This window comes from Zonotrichia albicollis, chromosome 1 (genome assembly GCF_047830755.1).
Source record: "Zonotrichia albicollis isolate bZonAlb1 chromosome 1, bZonAlb1.hap1, whole genome shotgun sequence".
In the NCBI taxonomy this organism is placed as follows: domain Eukaryota; kingdom Metazoa; phylum Chordata; class Aves; order Passeriformes; family Passerellidae; genus Zonotrichia; species Zonotrichia albicollis.
Window position 1 is genome coordinate 60,794,470 of NC_133819.1, and position 15,406 is coordinate 60,809,875.

The 15,406-nt window shown below is 44.3% G+C and overlaps 1 protein-coding gene across 4 annotated transcripts in view; it reads right to left on the reverse strand.

Moving 5' to 3' along the window:
• Positions 1-9,416: 9,416 nt before the first annotated feature.
• NFATC1 (nuclear factor of activated T cells 1) overlaps positions 9,417-15,406 on the reverse strand; it is a 110,702-nt gene continuing 104,712 nt past the window's right edge. For 2 of the 4 annotated variants that reach the window (XM_074542423.1, XM_074542430.1), the window contains exon 10: positions 9,420-12,289. In XM_074542423.1, coding sequence (XP_074398524.1) covers positions 12,240-12,289 — 50 coding nt within the window. In that variant the 3' untranslated portion in view covers positions 9,420-12,239. Of the gene's footprint in view, positions 12,290-15,406 lie in introns of all 4 variants that reach the window. The other 2 variants (XM_074542436.1, XM_074542448.1) reach the window with 2 other exon arrangements.

The following is a 15,406-nucleotide window of genomic DNA, read 5'->3' on the forward strand; positions in this document are numbered from 1 at the left end:
AGGCTGCTGATGGTTGTTAGTGCAACACAGCCTGCCCAAAAACTTCTTTTCTTTTCTTTTCTTTTCTTTTCTTTTCTTTTCTTTTCTTTTCTTTTCTTTTCTTTTCTTTTCTTTTCTTTTCTTTTCTTTTCTTTTCTTTTCTTTTCTTTTCTTTTCTTTTCTTTTCTTTTCTTTTCTTTTCTTTTCTTTTCTTTTCTTTTCTTTTCTTTTCTTTTCTTTTCTTTTCTTTCTCCTCTCCTCTCCTCTCCTCTCCTCTCCTCTCCTCTCCTCTCCTCTCCTCTCCTCTCCTCTCCTCTCCTCTCCTCTCCTCTCCTCTCCTCCAAATTTGCAAACAGAATATTCAGGTCTGTTTAGGGCTTTAAGTGAATGGTGAGGTGTGAGTGCATATTATTACAGAGCCCATGAATTGCAGGACCAGACAGATAATGCAGGTTCCTAAGTTCAAAAACACAACACTGAAAAATTTTGCCAAGAAAGAACTGGTGGTGATCAAAAGTGAAGCAGAACTCCTGATGTGAGAATAATCTCTTCCTGTTGTTGTTGGTGTTGCATCTTTGTTGGAGGCTGCCACTCTGCAGGAGCTCAGTTAGCAGGGCCTCTGTTAATGCCTTGTGCTGCACAAACTAAGCTGGGCAAACTCCAGCTTGGGTTGCAGCTCCACAGCCACAGGGATTTCCATCAGGGCAGGCTTGAATCCCGTAATTGCATCGGCAGAGCCAGAAGGACCCAAGACCACCAGGAGCAAGGCACTGCTCTGAGCCTCAGGGATGTCTGTACAGCCACACGGGAACACAGGAGGGTTAACCCAAAACCTCACATCCAGCAATTTGGCAGGAAACATTCAAAGAACCTTAGACTGGTTTGGGTTGGAAGGGACTTGAAAGATCATCTTGTTCCAACCCCTCTGCCATGGGCAGGGACACCTTGCACTGGATCAGGTTACCCAAAGCCTCATCCAACTTGGCCTAAACATTGTACACAACCAAGGCTAAAATACTATTTTTTCCATTGTCCTAACCACACAGACACTTGGAATGCTGTCAACCTTTGCTTTTAAATCTGGGAACCAGGACATATTCCCTATCTGAAGCTGGGTACAGAACACTCCTTCTGAGGCTTCCTTTTTGCAATTTGAAATCATGACAGAAACTGTACAGAAGAAAGATTGTGTTATAGCTTCAGGCCTTCTAAAATAATTGCTTTGTGGATAAATGGATAAATATTGATAGTCAGCACTGACTTCTACTTTTACACAGCATAACTGAAAAGTTATACATATTAAACTCAACAAAAAATGTCTTTCTAAAATAAGGAGCAAACCCAACTTCAAGTAAAAACAAAACAAGTTGTTTTGGGGCTTCTATTTTTTTTTCATTTTTTTATCATTACTCTATCTGTGAGTAAAATCCCAACATGGATTTCTTTGGGAATCTTTGAGGCTGTGTAAATACATATTGTTGCTAGGTTGTGAAGCATCCCAGCTCTGTGAGACACAAGCTGCCCACATTAGCAGAGTAGGAGTAAAACTGTCAAAGGCCACAGGATCTGACTGATCTGGGTTTCTGTCACAGCAGCCCAGAGACAGCAGTAGCAGCAGGTAATGGCCCAATTCCTTTGGCAGGAGATGCATCCCTCAAGGAGGTGCATCCATCTGTGGCAGGGACGCCTGCTTTGGGTCTAGGAACATCAATGCTGGTCTAGGAACTTACAGTACTGAAAGACTACAAACAGCAGCATTTATACTAACACTTTTGCTCAAATTTTTCCAAACATGATTATCGCTCCTGCGCTGAGATTTTATCTTCACCCTGTTCAGTCCCCTCCAGGCTGCAGCCTGGGACGTTGCAATGCGAGAAGGACGGGATTTGGCCTCACCATTTTGGGGCATATGGGCAGCAGAGAGTCTTCCTCAGCCAAGTATGAGCCTGTGCAGTGAGGTGTCCCTGACTCAGTGCCTGCTGAGTGACTCACTGGTCACTCATCTCTTGCCTCCCTGGCAGCCTGTGCTACAGCCTTTCACCAGATGCTTCTGGTTTACCCCCTTGCACACATCCCTCAGTGCTTTGCACCACCCAAAATGAGACCCCCTGCAAGACCTGGTGTGCAGACAGCATTTTCCTCTCTCCAAACTTGCCTGTCTAGGACTGCAATCAGCAGAAGGCAGAAACAGGAAATTATGGGATGGCTGTGGCTGTGCTCCATGCGCCATGCAGCTAAATCCCTGACCTGCTGAAGAAAGAGAAGCAGATTGGAGGCTGGTGGGAGCAGGCACGACCCCAAAGGCACAAGTTCAGCCAGACGTCCCCAGTCAGGATGGGTGGCTGATGGGGCTTGCACTGCTGATAATCAGCACCTCTGGGTCCAAGAATGCGGCCAGACAGAGCCTGGAAATCAGCTGGGATGAAAGTGATGCAACTTCACCTTCTCTGAAATCAGCTGGGATGAAAGTCTCCTTTAAAGAGCCAGGACAGGGCTGAGGCACATGAGTTTTCCCTTCTACAAGGCGGCCAAAGGGCAAAGTGTGTAGCACAGCTGATGCACTGACCCTTTTTTGGACTGCAATAAAGCTAATTGTCTTCTATTCCCTTCACCCTTTCTCTGTTTTTTGCACAACATAACTTTGATCATAAAGCTCTGGAGAAGCAGGATTTTGAGCCCAACTCTGACCTCACTTATTCTGGCATCATTCAGGAATAACTACAGTCCTACTTGTAGAAGATCAACATCAGTCCAGCTCCTTTTAACTGGACAAAATTACTGGTCCACAGAAAGAAGAAAATAATCAAAAGATGTGAAAAATAGAGCCAGCTGAAGAAGGATACTTTGTTTTCCTCTTCTAAGTTCAAAATTTTTTTTGCTAGCTCTTTATATAATGCAAAATTTTATAGAAGAAACCAAAAATTGGAAAATTCCCATCAGCTGAAACAACTCCTGATATTGTCTCCAGTGGCAACTTGTATTATAAGATAGAATATGGCACTGCTGGGATGTGTGGTTTCACTTATTTCAGAGCACTGACTGAACCCATTGGCCAAAGTCAAGTGGATATTCAGAAAACAGAGCTGAGGAAACACTGCTCTTTTCCCACCCTCCTGTGTAAGGTCCATGCTGAGGAAGAGCATCCAGCAGGCAAAACTTGTGTAAGCAAGCCTTACTGACCTTACCATGCCTGTCAACTACAAAGCAACCAGGAGCTGAAAAAGCTCTCCAGGGATCAGTGAGTGTCCTGCTGTTGTTGGGGAAGATGAAACAGGAATGCCTTATAAATATGGTTGTCTGGCAAAAGATTTTGAGAATATGGAAACTATAAGTGAGATTGAAATGAAAGCAAGCTTTGAGATCCCTTAGTTACTGAACAACGGGAAAACAATGGTGTGGTCAGATGAAGTTAATCCCCTCTTGAAGAAACAATACCCTCTGCAAGCAGACAGGTCCAAGGGTCAGAGCAGACCCTGTTAGCTTGGCAGAAGGGGTCCAAAGTAGAGTTTTCAGGGTTTAAAATGTAACACAGTATGGTAATGTAATGATTCTTATAGGCTGTATGGAAATGCTATAGGATTTGTATCTTGTACTAGATTGGTTAGTGAGAATTAGAATATTCAAAACAGAAGAAGATTTATTGCATTGTAATGAGAACCTTGCCCTTTTATCCTCTCTTTTACTCTCTCATCCTCTTTATCACGCTCTTGCCTCCTCTCTCTGTACCACTCTCTTTCCTTCTCTCGGGCCTGCTCCGAGCTGTGCCTGGCAGCTCCCAGCAGGGCCCTGCACCCAGGCCCTTTGCAATACACCCCAGGTTCCACGACCTGGCTTCAGAGATCTCTCATCTCTGTCCATCCTGACTGTCCTGCTCCCTGACACTCCTACATGCTGTGAGTGCCATCCCTGCAGGCCCGGTTTCAATGCCAGCAGCACCTGAGAACCCCCGGGGCTCAAACCCCCTGTGCTCTGCGAGGCTGCCCTGCATCCAGGGGCAGCCGGATGCTCAGGAGCTCACTGGGATGCAGGCACAGCACGCCACGTGCTGACAGCACAGCCAGCGAGCAGGGGAAGCTTGGCTGTGGGGCCTTGCCAAAGGGCGTCCGCCTGCCAAGCTCCAGGCAGCCGCGCCGGGAGAAGATGGGAGGAGAGAGGAACCCCAGGCACTGACTGGCTTTATCTTCCAGCTGACAATCGGTCCAGATTAACTGCATGTGTGACCACAGAGGCTTGAACTCATTCCTCATCATGGTTATGAAGCATGGCTGTGAAGCACAAAAAATGCAAGAAACAGAGGTATTTAGAGCCTTCACATAGCACGGTGCTGCGTTGTGTGACTCACTGGGTTTAGCAAATGAGAGGTTTTTATGTGCAGTCAGCCCTCTTGAGCATGGAAAAAGCCCAGGAAGGCTAAAATCTTGATTTCTTGAATCAAAAGATCTCAAAGGACTTTGACCAAGTACCATGCCAGCTGCTGGGTCCACACCAGTTCTGAAAAAGCTCAGTAGCATCCAGCTGTGTGTTTGAGCGGGCCAGTGGCAGAAGAGGTCCCCAGCACTAGGATGCAAGCACAGGTACCCTCTTCTCTTCTGAAAACTGCCCTCAGACTGGGGAGGGCTGACTGAAGCAGCTGTGATAGTCTGGATAAAGCATCAGCTTTAGGTAAAGCACAAACCCCAGGGCCAGGCTGCCTCAGTTCTTTCCGTTCAAGCTGAGCAGCTCAGACACATTAAACTGAGACACATCTGCCTCGAAAGAAATGGCCTTTCTGTGTTTCCCATCAGCCAGCATGGCTGGCTGGCCGGTGGAAGTGACACCCTGCAGAACCATGCTGCAATCTGCATGGGGAGTGAAATGCGTCAGCAGCCATGCGTGCAGCCTCCGTTATCCCACACTTCTCAATCCAGCTGTGAGGAAAGGAAATGGAGGGTTTGGGGTCAACCACTGGAGCAGTAGGTAGCAGCAATGAGTGATGTGCTGTTCCTGGGCTTGACCACTGCTTTAGAGCTCAGACTGTGCACTTGAGTCACCAAAAATGCACATCCTTCAGCCACAAAAATGTTTTAAGCAGCTCAGCAGCTCCTTAAACAGTGTGTTATATAAGAAGTTATTTAACATTATTTGTCAATCAATAACTCCTTAGAGCTGTAAAGCTCATACAGATCTCGTGCAACATAACCACAAATATAACAATAATTTCCCATTATTATTTTTAGCACCAAGTTTTATTTCTTTAATTACTGTTTGGTACACACACATATTTTAGAAAGGGTGGGGTAGAGTAAACATTTTTTGCTGGATCTAAGCCTTTACGATGCTCTTTACTACAGGACAACCGGCTTCACAGACACATCTTGCTAATGCAGTGGTCCTGGCCCTCTTGGTCACTGGCAGCAATACCAGGGGGTTGGTCTGCTAAAGGCAGCATTCCCCTCTGCAAGCTGCTAGAGATGCCCTGGCACCCACAGACATTGCCAAAGGTCTCTGGTGCCTGCCAGCTTACATTGAAGAAAGAGGAGTGCTGCTATTGAATCATAGAATCATGGAATGGTTTTGTCTTGAAAGGGACCTTAAAGCCTATCTAGTCACAACGTCCACTAGCCCAGGTTGCTCAGCGCCCCATCCCACCTGGCCTTGAACACTTCCCTGGATGGGGCATCCACAGCTTCTCTGGGCAGCCTGTGCCAGCGCCTCACCAGGCTCACAGCAAAGAACTTCCTCCTAATAACAGGGAGGTTCAAGCAATCACCTGCCTTGAGGGTGGCCCTGGGACGGGCCAGGTGCTTTGCTGCTGAGCTTCAGAGGGCATGGAGTGCTCGAGAGGAGCAGCTCTAAAAGTGTTGTCTCATCCCTCCACCACACCCCCTCACATTATATGGATTAAACCCTGAAATTACTGACTTTCTAATTGGTGAGTGAGAGTTTTGTGATCTCACTTGTCTCTGTTGAAACTGGCTTTCTGAAGTGTCAGTGGCAATGTGCACTGCAGGAAAAGCCCAACCAGAAACTCCTACATGGGTCTGAGTGTTTGTGTAGATGCTTAGTTTACATTTGTGTGGCTGGAGTCACCAGTCATGGGAGGGGTTGCACCAGAGCAGACCTGAAAAAACCCAGTGCTACCTTCTCCCAGGGGCACTTCCCTGATGAAAGAACTGTGCTCTTGAAGGCAAGGAGGGACAGGGAAAGAGTGCTGGGGTTCCCCCATCCACACCTCCTCTGCCCAGACCACACTGCTCGGTTGGAAAGTTAAAGAAAATAGATGAGTTTTCATACACCTACCTCTGCAGACTCATCCTGCAAGTTCGGCAGTTTGTTCGCCCTCCTTCCCACGCATCGCCTCTGCCGCTCAGCCTTGGCCCTGGAGCCCCTTCTCCCATGCCCCGCTGCTGCTGGGCGGGGCAGCCGCCATCGCCCCCCTTTAATGGCTCTGACCAGCCCGGTGTCCCTGGGGCACGTCCCAGGGGCGCACTGGCACCGCGTTTGTTTCTGCAGGTGCGCAGAGCTGTGGCTGCCGCCGGCCCACGCCGAGCCCCACGGGCTGTGCTGCGGTGGGTCTCCCCTCCCAGCCTGGCCGGCGGCGCTGGGCGGGAAAGCTCCGGCTCCGCTGCCTTCTCCAAAGCTTGCTGCTGCAGCCATCACCGTGTGCCGGCGGGGCACGGGGGCTCAGCACCAGAGGAGCTGCTCTCCGTGTGTGGGGTGGGGAAAAGCATAAGAGTAACTCATTATATCCACCAAAAGGTATGGGCTTAATTTAGTGTCGTCATCTGACCAGGGCTGATTTGTTTTGTAAAATAAAATGTACGAGAAACCTGTGGTTAAAAAAAGAAAGAAAAAAAAAAAAGATTGCCATGAGGATGAGAGCTGGATCAGCTTGGCCCAGGCAGGAGCCCTGGAAAGGGTCCAGAGAGGCAGGAAAGATCCATGAGGAGTTTCCTGCAGAGAAACTGTTCAAGAAATTGGGCAGAGGCAGTGTACATGTGACGCCTGTGCGGCTCTGCTTGGGTGGAAGGGGAGCTGTTGTCTGGGAAAGCAGCCCATCCCAGAGATTTGGAGGGGAGAGAGTGGGAAAGAAGGTGCAGTCTGGATCAACCAGATCCAAAATAATATGTGGTTTGTATTTTCGAAGTAGAAAATTAAATAAAAAAGGACCCCAAAAAAGTAAGTAGAGCAAATGATTTCATGTTGGAGGAAATGTAATTTTTGCTATTAAAAACCAAAACAAACCAGACCAGAAAACTCCCAGATTTTACAGTTAAAAGAATGTCCCTTGCCTGGATGGGAACACCATCACACCAAGTTTTGGGACCCCACAGCATGTGTGCTCTTGGAGGTTTTGCAGCTCTGACAGCAGCACCCACTGCCAGTGCTTCCTTTGTTACTCTGGACCCAAAAGCTCTCCAGCAGCAGCACTGGAAACAGGATGGATACAGGAGCTGAGTGGGTACAGGAGCTGAAACTAATTCAGAAGAGATGCTGGAAACTGACGCTGATGGCATCTTTGGAAACTCTTTCACCAAGCTGAAAAAAAAGGGATTTCCTAAAATGACTGAAAATGAATTTGCCGCATCTGCAAAGAGTGGCTTGTGGGTTATCTGTCCCTGAAAATAGCTAAGGAAGCACTACAGTCAGCAACTTTTCAGTTTAAATGACAGCTGCTAATGTGCCCATGGGTGATGGCAAGTTCCAGGTACACTACCAGTTGTCTTAAATCCTGAAAACACAACCGTTTGAACTGTTAAAGCTCTACAAGTCTGCACAGTACAAAAAGACGGTCTCCTAGGCCAAAAAAAAAGCTAGTTTTGGATTCAAGGATGACCTGAATTAAAGCCAACAGTTTGAGAATCTGTAATTGATCTGCTCAGAACAAATTATATGGCTACTTGAAGAGATTCCAAATATTTTTATTTTTTTAGAAAGAAGTGCAAAGAAGAAAAATATTAACTTGTTGAGAAAGAGGAAATTGTATGGGCAAACTAAAACAGGCAAGAGTTTGACCTCCATATTGTGCAAGTGTGTGCAAAGGTGGAGAACAGAGGACTCAATTTAGTTTGATGAACAATCTAATCAGTGCTTATGACATAAAATTAGACTCTATGTTTGAAAAAGAGCTACAGAAACTAACACGATTTTATGCCATTGACCTTAACACTCCTTTGTAATGTACTTGATGAGGGGGATTTTGTTTTATTTTTACTGAGACAAATTCAATTGATTTACGGTGACGAACGCAATAGAATTATACACATGCTGAAGGAAAGCTTAGCTTCAAGGCAGTACAACTCTGTCCAAGAAACTTAACTCCTCGAAATTTGCCATTTTCAGCTGGAAAGGAAAATCTCAAAGGCACGACTCCAGCAAGGCTATTTAGTCAAACAGTACCAGATGGATGTGTGGGATTTACCTTCTGCTTTGGTTATGAATGAAAGTAGTCAGTTCGGAGTTTGCTGAAGGCTATTTTTGCCTGGAGAAGTCTGGTCAAGATAAGGTTAATGTAGCTGTGCTTGGGTCTGTTGTGCTTTGAGTGAAGGATATGTGGAAAAGGGAGGGAAAGAAAGCTCACAGGAAGCCAGGTAATACAATGACTAAAGTACATTGCTTGAGTGAATTCAGTTTGTGACATTTTGCTGGGATACAAAATGTCATGGTCTCCAGGAGAATTTGTGACTGAATTTTCAGTATTTTCCTTTTCCCAGGAACCTCACCAACAATACAGCTCGTGCTATCCATGAGGCATAAATATCTCTGTTTCCAACCTCCAGACTGGGAAGCAGAGAAAGAGTTCTTTGACTGATCCCTGAAGAGCTGGGCCCTATCTGGGTTTTGATGGGCTTGGAGCATCTGCCTCTCTTTAAATGGCCAGGGCTTGGGTACTAGCCCCATGGAAGCCAGGTGTGATGGACTAAGCAGGGACTGACACATCATACTTACAGGAAGAGAAACCCAAGGCAGAGAAAGATCTTTCAACAAAGACTTCAATGCATATTTGTGTCTCCTTCTCCTTGAGGAATTTTTGAATGGTTTTTAAGTGCTTATGTAGGAACAGACTACTGTGGTAGGCATCATGTATAATTTAAAACTTGCCTTTGGTCTTGAAAAATTGAAGCAGCTGCGGTTTTCTCAGCATTTCATGGCCCATCAGGTGTCAGATGCTGGTACACACAGAGGCACCACCTGATGAGCTGATAGAAGCCCAGAGCTGTGTTCAGCCCAGCTTTGACTAAGCCGACACCCTGGGGCAGAGCAGTGAGGAGGTTCAGGGCTAGGACACATCTTACAGAGTAGATCCATCGATCACACCATAGGCAGCTGGTGGCCAGAGATCCCCCCGTGCCAGCCCATGGACAGCCCTTCTCTCTCAGGGCTACCAAAGCCCTCAGCCTAACAAAAATGTCTCTTCTATCTACTGCACTGAAGGCCACAGATCCTAAGCCTACCCTTAGCAACCCTAAGGTGTTTCAGAAATGGTTCCAGGGAGGACAAAAGAAACTGTTATCCAAGCAGTGCACACAGATGCCAAGTACTTTGGCTGAGTTTGAAGTGGTGAAACAAGCTACCTTATTGATCACGCAACAAAGGGCTCTTTTGAATAGTCAGAATCATCCATGGCAAAGGTATTTTTGAACGCACCTATTTTTGAATGTACCTACGCTCCAAGTTCAGAGCGTTGTGGCTTTTTGGTTTTGCTTTGTTTTCAAAAAGGTTGATGAAAATGATTTTCCTAAACTGACAGCAACAACCGTAACACGTGTACAGAAACAAGATAGCAGTCTCATACAGGAAATATTTCTGCTTTCGTTTTTATTTTATGAATACATATACAACAGATGCATAATCTTCCATTATCCAGGCTTAAAAGTAACAGGTTGGGGTGTTTTTTTTTCCCCCCAAAATAGCTTAAAGAGGAAAATAAAAATCAGAATGAAGGAGCTGCAACATAACCAAACCATACATTCGAAAACTTTGCTAAAATTACTGCTGAAAAGTGCCTCTGTGTGTATGTGTGCATTGTCCTGCACGGTTAAAGCCTCACTCAAGATATTTAGTATATAAATTTAAAAAATGCTTTGGCATAATCAGAGATTCCTCCATGCACAGTTTATTGACATTTTCTGAAATAATGAGAGAATAAAATCTGAGGACTATATAATATATAATTTCCTCTTCTTGGGAGCCATGTCTTTAAATGCAGTGGGGAAATGGAGAGGAGTCTGTTGACAAGAGACTTTAACAAGAGACATAATAAGATGGTTATATTAGCAGGATGCAAGAAGCTTCATATAGAAGAGATGGAGAAATATATGTATATAATTTAAAAATGTTATTTTATATGAGAAAATAAGATTTTTCAAGATAACATAAAATGAACCACTCTAAGACTAGCTTCCAGCAAAACATTTTGCTTTATTAATTCTATTTTCTAGCTACAAGTCAAGCTGACATTTGTCGAGCTTTTTAACTTTTCATATGGCAGTCTATAAGAAACGTTTCATGCAATGTCTACAAGGCTAAATACAGGGTAAATAATTGGGATTAAACAGGTGAGGAATAACAGACTATTTAAGGACCAGTAACAGCATATTATGTACATAGAGCCATATTATATTCTCATGTCTTCACAGTAATGTGCAAATGTGACAAATATGGCTTTCATTTTTTTCCTTAAGAAAGTAAGACATAATTATACAGAAGAATGTTTTAAAACACTTAGTTAGATTTCACCTTTTTGTGAAACCTGTTCAGTCTTCATTGCATCGGGGTTAAGGAGCCACCCCAGTTCGGGGGTGTAGTTCGGATGTGTTTCCAGGAGGGGGCACAGATTCCTAAGGCACAATATTAATGTTAAACATTTTTAATTTAGTCATGCTATTTTATTTTAGTTTTGTTTTTATTTTTTAAATTTTTTTTGGTTATGTGAAGTAATAGGTCATTGCTAGTTATATAATAAGCTGTTGATTGTAAAAAATACAATGTTGAAGGCTACACTACATGCCTACCTGTGAGTCCAGGAACGTTAGCTAATCTGAAAACACACTATACAGCGCCGCATGTGAAACCAAGGTGGGTTTTTGGTAACATCCTTTTCCATACACGTAGCACAGAGTTATAAGGCTTCTGCGGAATAATAATATTATAACAACAAATATTTTACACTCTTCCATAATGGTATTTACAGTTACTATAACTCATATACTGACATTTGGTAAATAACATGTATCTTATATGCATCCTTCTTGCCTATCTAAAGTGCTTGCTTAAATGCATGAGGAAAGAAAATGCATACCTGCTTTAGGTGCAACAAACCCTCAAAAGAAGTAGCTGAAATATTTGCTGTGGATTTGAAATGCATTCTCAGAAATTGAAATTATTGCTAAATTCAGTGCCCTTACTAGGCAATCATCTATATTATTTGTCATATATAAATATATGCATATATACTAGTATGTATGTACATGCATACACATTCATCTATCGTGTAAAAGATAGATTTCAATTTTTTGTCCATCAACCTTTTTTATTTTGTGCTATTCAACTCACTTGTGCTATGACAGAAGCTGGATCAAAATCAGAATCTTACCATGCTACTACTACCAACCCTATGATTCATTAGCACGTAATGAAGGCGATATGCAAAAAGAAAGCTGAGATGATGATGAATCAGGAGGCTTTTGAAATGCACTGAGAATAAGGCAATAGGCTGTACATTACAGCAGAGGAAAAGCTGAAGAAATTCTGGAATTCATAAACGTGTCTTACTGGAGTTGGGATTGCTCTCCCTACTCTGCTGCAGAGTCCTATGCTTTTTTCCAGTATCATTCTCCAGAATTCAAGCTCTAGAGTTTCTGCACCTGCCAACACTTTTAATGGTAGGAAATTCAAAGCTTATTAAAAATGCCCTGATGCCACAACCTGGTAAAATAAGGCACTTCCAGGGCTGTATTCCAGGGGTGCCATGCCAAAAGGATCAGCAACGGGAAGAAGCACTCAGATTTTGCTGAGTTTCCGAGTTTTGTCCCATGAAATGCGCCATCTTGGAGCATACTCCTTCTTTTCTCTTTTGAGATGATTTTCTGTTTCATCAGTTGAAGTTGAGGAGCTACTTCTCTGTAAGCAAGAGGTAAATCTTCAGTTCCTGACATTCATTAAGGTGGAAGATCAGAGTGGTACCAGGCAACGTCTTCAGTTCATTCGGTTTCTCCTAACTTGAGGTGATGTGCCAGCCAAGTCAAAAGTGTGGATTTCATACCAGCCCACACTGAAAGCTATGCGTGGACATTGGTACTGGAAAGGTCATTCCTTATAATTTCATTTACTGCAAAGAAAGAAGACAAGAAAAGGAATCAATTAGTATCCTGCTGCTGCAGGCAGTTGTCCTCAGTGCACAAACCCCCCGAACTCGCACTCATTCCTTGAGAGCTCCAGTACAACTCTGAACAGTAAGTGCGATATCACCAGGTAGCTTGTACAGGCTGATCACAGTGCAAACCCAGCAGGATTAACCAAGGTTATTAACATGCTAAATACTGTGTAAAACCAGGCATCACAAAACCAGCAGCATCCTGGATCTTTGATTGCATCAAACATACTTAACATTTCAAATTGGTTACAGATAAAACATTTCATTTCCTCTAGAACTGCCTCAGAAATGCAAAGCCAGGAGGACCACAGGAGATCCTAGAATAATCTACTCCTTCCACAAAAAGAGCTGCTTGGAAAGTATGTTAGCCATGGTAGGTACTGGTGGCAGAAGGCTGCCAGTCTCTGAACCTGGATATGTGCAGCTGCAATGCCTAGATAGAATAAAACTTCACATGCTGATTTTTTCCACTGTGGGTTGATATTAAGGAAAAAAAAAAAAAAAAGAGAGGAAGCTGCTGCATGCTTGCCCATTCCCTAGAGCTGGTAACATGTTTAAATATATACCCTCCCATAGTGGTGATCAATGCATGTGGACATGCACTCTTTACTTCTATCCACGCAAACAAATGAGAGGGACAAACAAGTTAAAAAAACTCCAGGCAAGAGTTAGAGGAGAGAATAAACAAGGTCTGCTATCTCAGCATCAGCCAGCCAGACTGCATCTCCACTGATAAAGAATTGTTTTCTTTATTCACAAGTCTTCTTTCTTTTTTTTCCCCCTCCCCTGAAGATCATCAAGCAATACAGTTTCCCACACTCCAATTATGTCCATGTGATTTTTGGCAGATGGACAGGAAATGACTGAACCTGGCAAAGGTCATCGACACAACATCCCTTTTATTTCCACTCCACCTCCCTACAGCAACTGCCACCACCTGATTTACATGGAGATAGACAAAATGCCATCAACAGGACTATCACTGCTTCTGAGCTTCTCTAACATGCCAGGACTGGGAAACAAGTGCCCACGTCATGGAAGCACCACGGAAAAGCCTGCATTTTCCTTTCCTTGTGGGCTGCTCTTCACAGTAATCCAGATAACTTCGTGTGTTTACTGGAAAAGACCAAGCCTGTGTAAAACCAGCTTCCTGAAGCAATTAGTTGGGGGTTTGGTGTTGGTTTTTATGGCTTCTTTTTTTTTTTTTTTTTTTTTTTTCCTGCAGACCTATTGCCCACTTAGTAATTGCAGCACATGAATCAGTCAGGATTTGTGTCACAGGTCCTGGCCATCAAAACCAATTCTACCAATGGATACACATGCCATACTTCAGAGAGGAAATATCAGTTGCATTTGTAACTGTCTATTTACAGCAGCAAACTAAGAACTATGGAAATGAGCTGTGAAAAGACAAAGCAGGTCTTCCCCTTGAGAGTGCTGTGGAGTTCATCTTTAATATTACCAAAGAGCAGAAACAAATTCAAGTGGCAAGCCCTGCACGAAGGCAAAGGCTGCTCTGCAGGCATCCAACCCCAGCCAGAAGTGCAGCCCCATTTACACATGGCCAGACTCCAGAGAGCTTTAGGGACTGAGTCTCTGCCTTGAATGCAAACAGCATTCAACTTCTGTGGAATTCTGCCATGATGCTTTTGAAAAGATCGCTTCTGTGATAAACTTCTCAAGGCACTCTCAGGTCTGCAGCAAAACCACACAGCAATACTTTTGTATTTTATGTGACAGTGAAAACAAATCCTCCTACCGGCCAGGCAGCATCATAGTTTTGCTAACTTTCTCTCAAAGCTTCTGTTAAATCAAATAAAATTAAGACACTAGTCAGGGCTATCCTCACTCTTTGTACAGTTACTTACTGCTTAGAAACATTAAATAATGAATATTCACAGTGCTTTTGTAAAGTGTGAACATAAACATCACTGGCATTTCATTGGGACAGGGAGGTGGAAATGTGAAGGGCCTCCCCATCTCAGTCAGGATTAGCACCAAGGCATCTCAAATCTCTCTGACAAATGCTGTAGCACTTGCTGAGTTACTCTTGCTTCTTTCAGTAAAACTTTCAAAAGCAACAGCCTCAGCCTGCCAGCTCATGCTTTCCCCCATTAGAGCATGTAGCAAAGATATTTTGGAAGCAACTTGATGACATGAGCCGAAGGTCCAACTCCAAAACCAGCTTAGACTCTCAAGAGGCTGCCCCTTCCAATCCCTCCAGGTCCCTTCAGCTGATCCTCTGTCACTTGAGCACTGCAGGACATGTCTTACTCCAGATATGACACAACTTTTCCTTTCAGCTGGGAGCCCACCTGCCTTGGCTCAGGCCATGAGACCACAGTGCTCCTTGAGTCACACTCTCTCCATCTCTCAGCACCCAAATCAATTTGTCCTCAGCTGAAATCACTCATATTCTCTTACTGACTCACAACAGTTTATTGCTTGTTTTTATTTTATATTACTTTCTTAAGAGAGGTGGACTTCTGCTACCTTGATGAGTAAGCCTGGTGTCCTCATGCAACAACATCTGGCAGCTGTTCAACAACAGTCACTAGACTGTCACCACAGACTTGGGAGACAGACTTGGGAACCTCAACCCAAATGCATCCATTGCCACCAGATCACAATCAAAGAGGGCCAAGACCACCAAGAGGTCACTCAACATCTCTCTCCTCCACAGCTATCTGTGGACAGCATGGCTCAGATACAGCTCATTTTATTTCACTATTTCACTTGCTGTTTCACTTGCTGTTTGTAAAGACCCACTGCGGTGTCAAAAATGCAAAATATTCCCAACAATGCAGTGGAAAAAACCTGCAGAGAGGGACAAGGGTGCATGCAAAAGGCCCAGGTGGGGGAATACGTGGCAGCACAGCTGACCTTGCAGCAGCAGCCAGCTAGCAGAGATGAAAGGGGAAGTGTGATTCGACCGGGCTTTCCCTCACTGCCCACCCAGACACCTGAGGCTGCAAGGAAAACCCTCTGGTGGGCAGAAATGGGGGAAAACCAGGAGGCAAGTGCAGGTGAAATGTGCTGGGTTTGCTAGAGGGATGATCCCCACTACCCTCA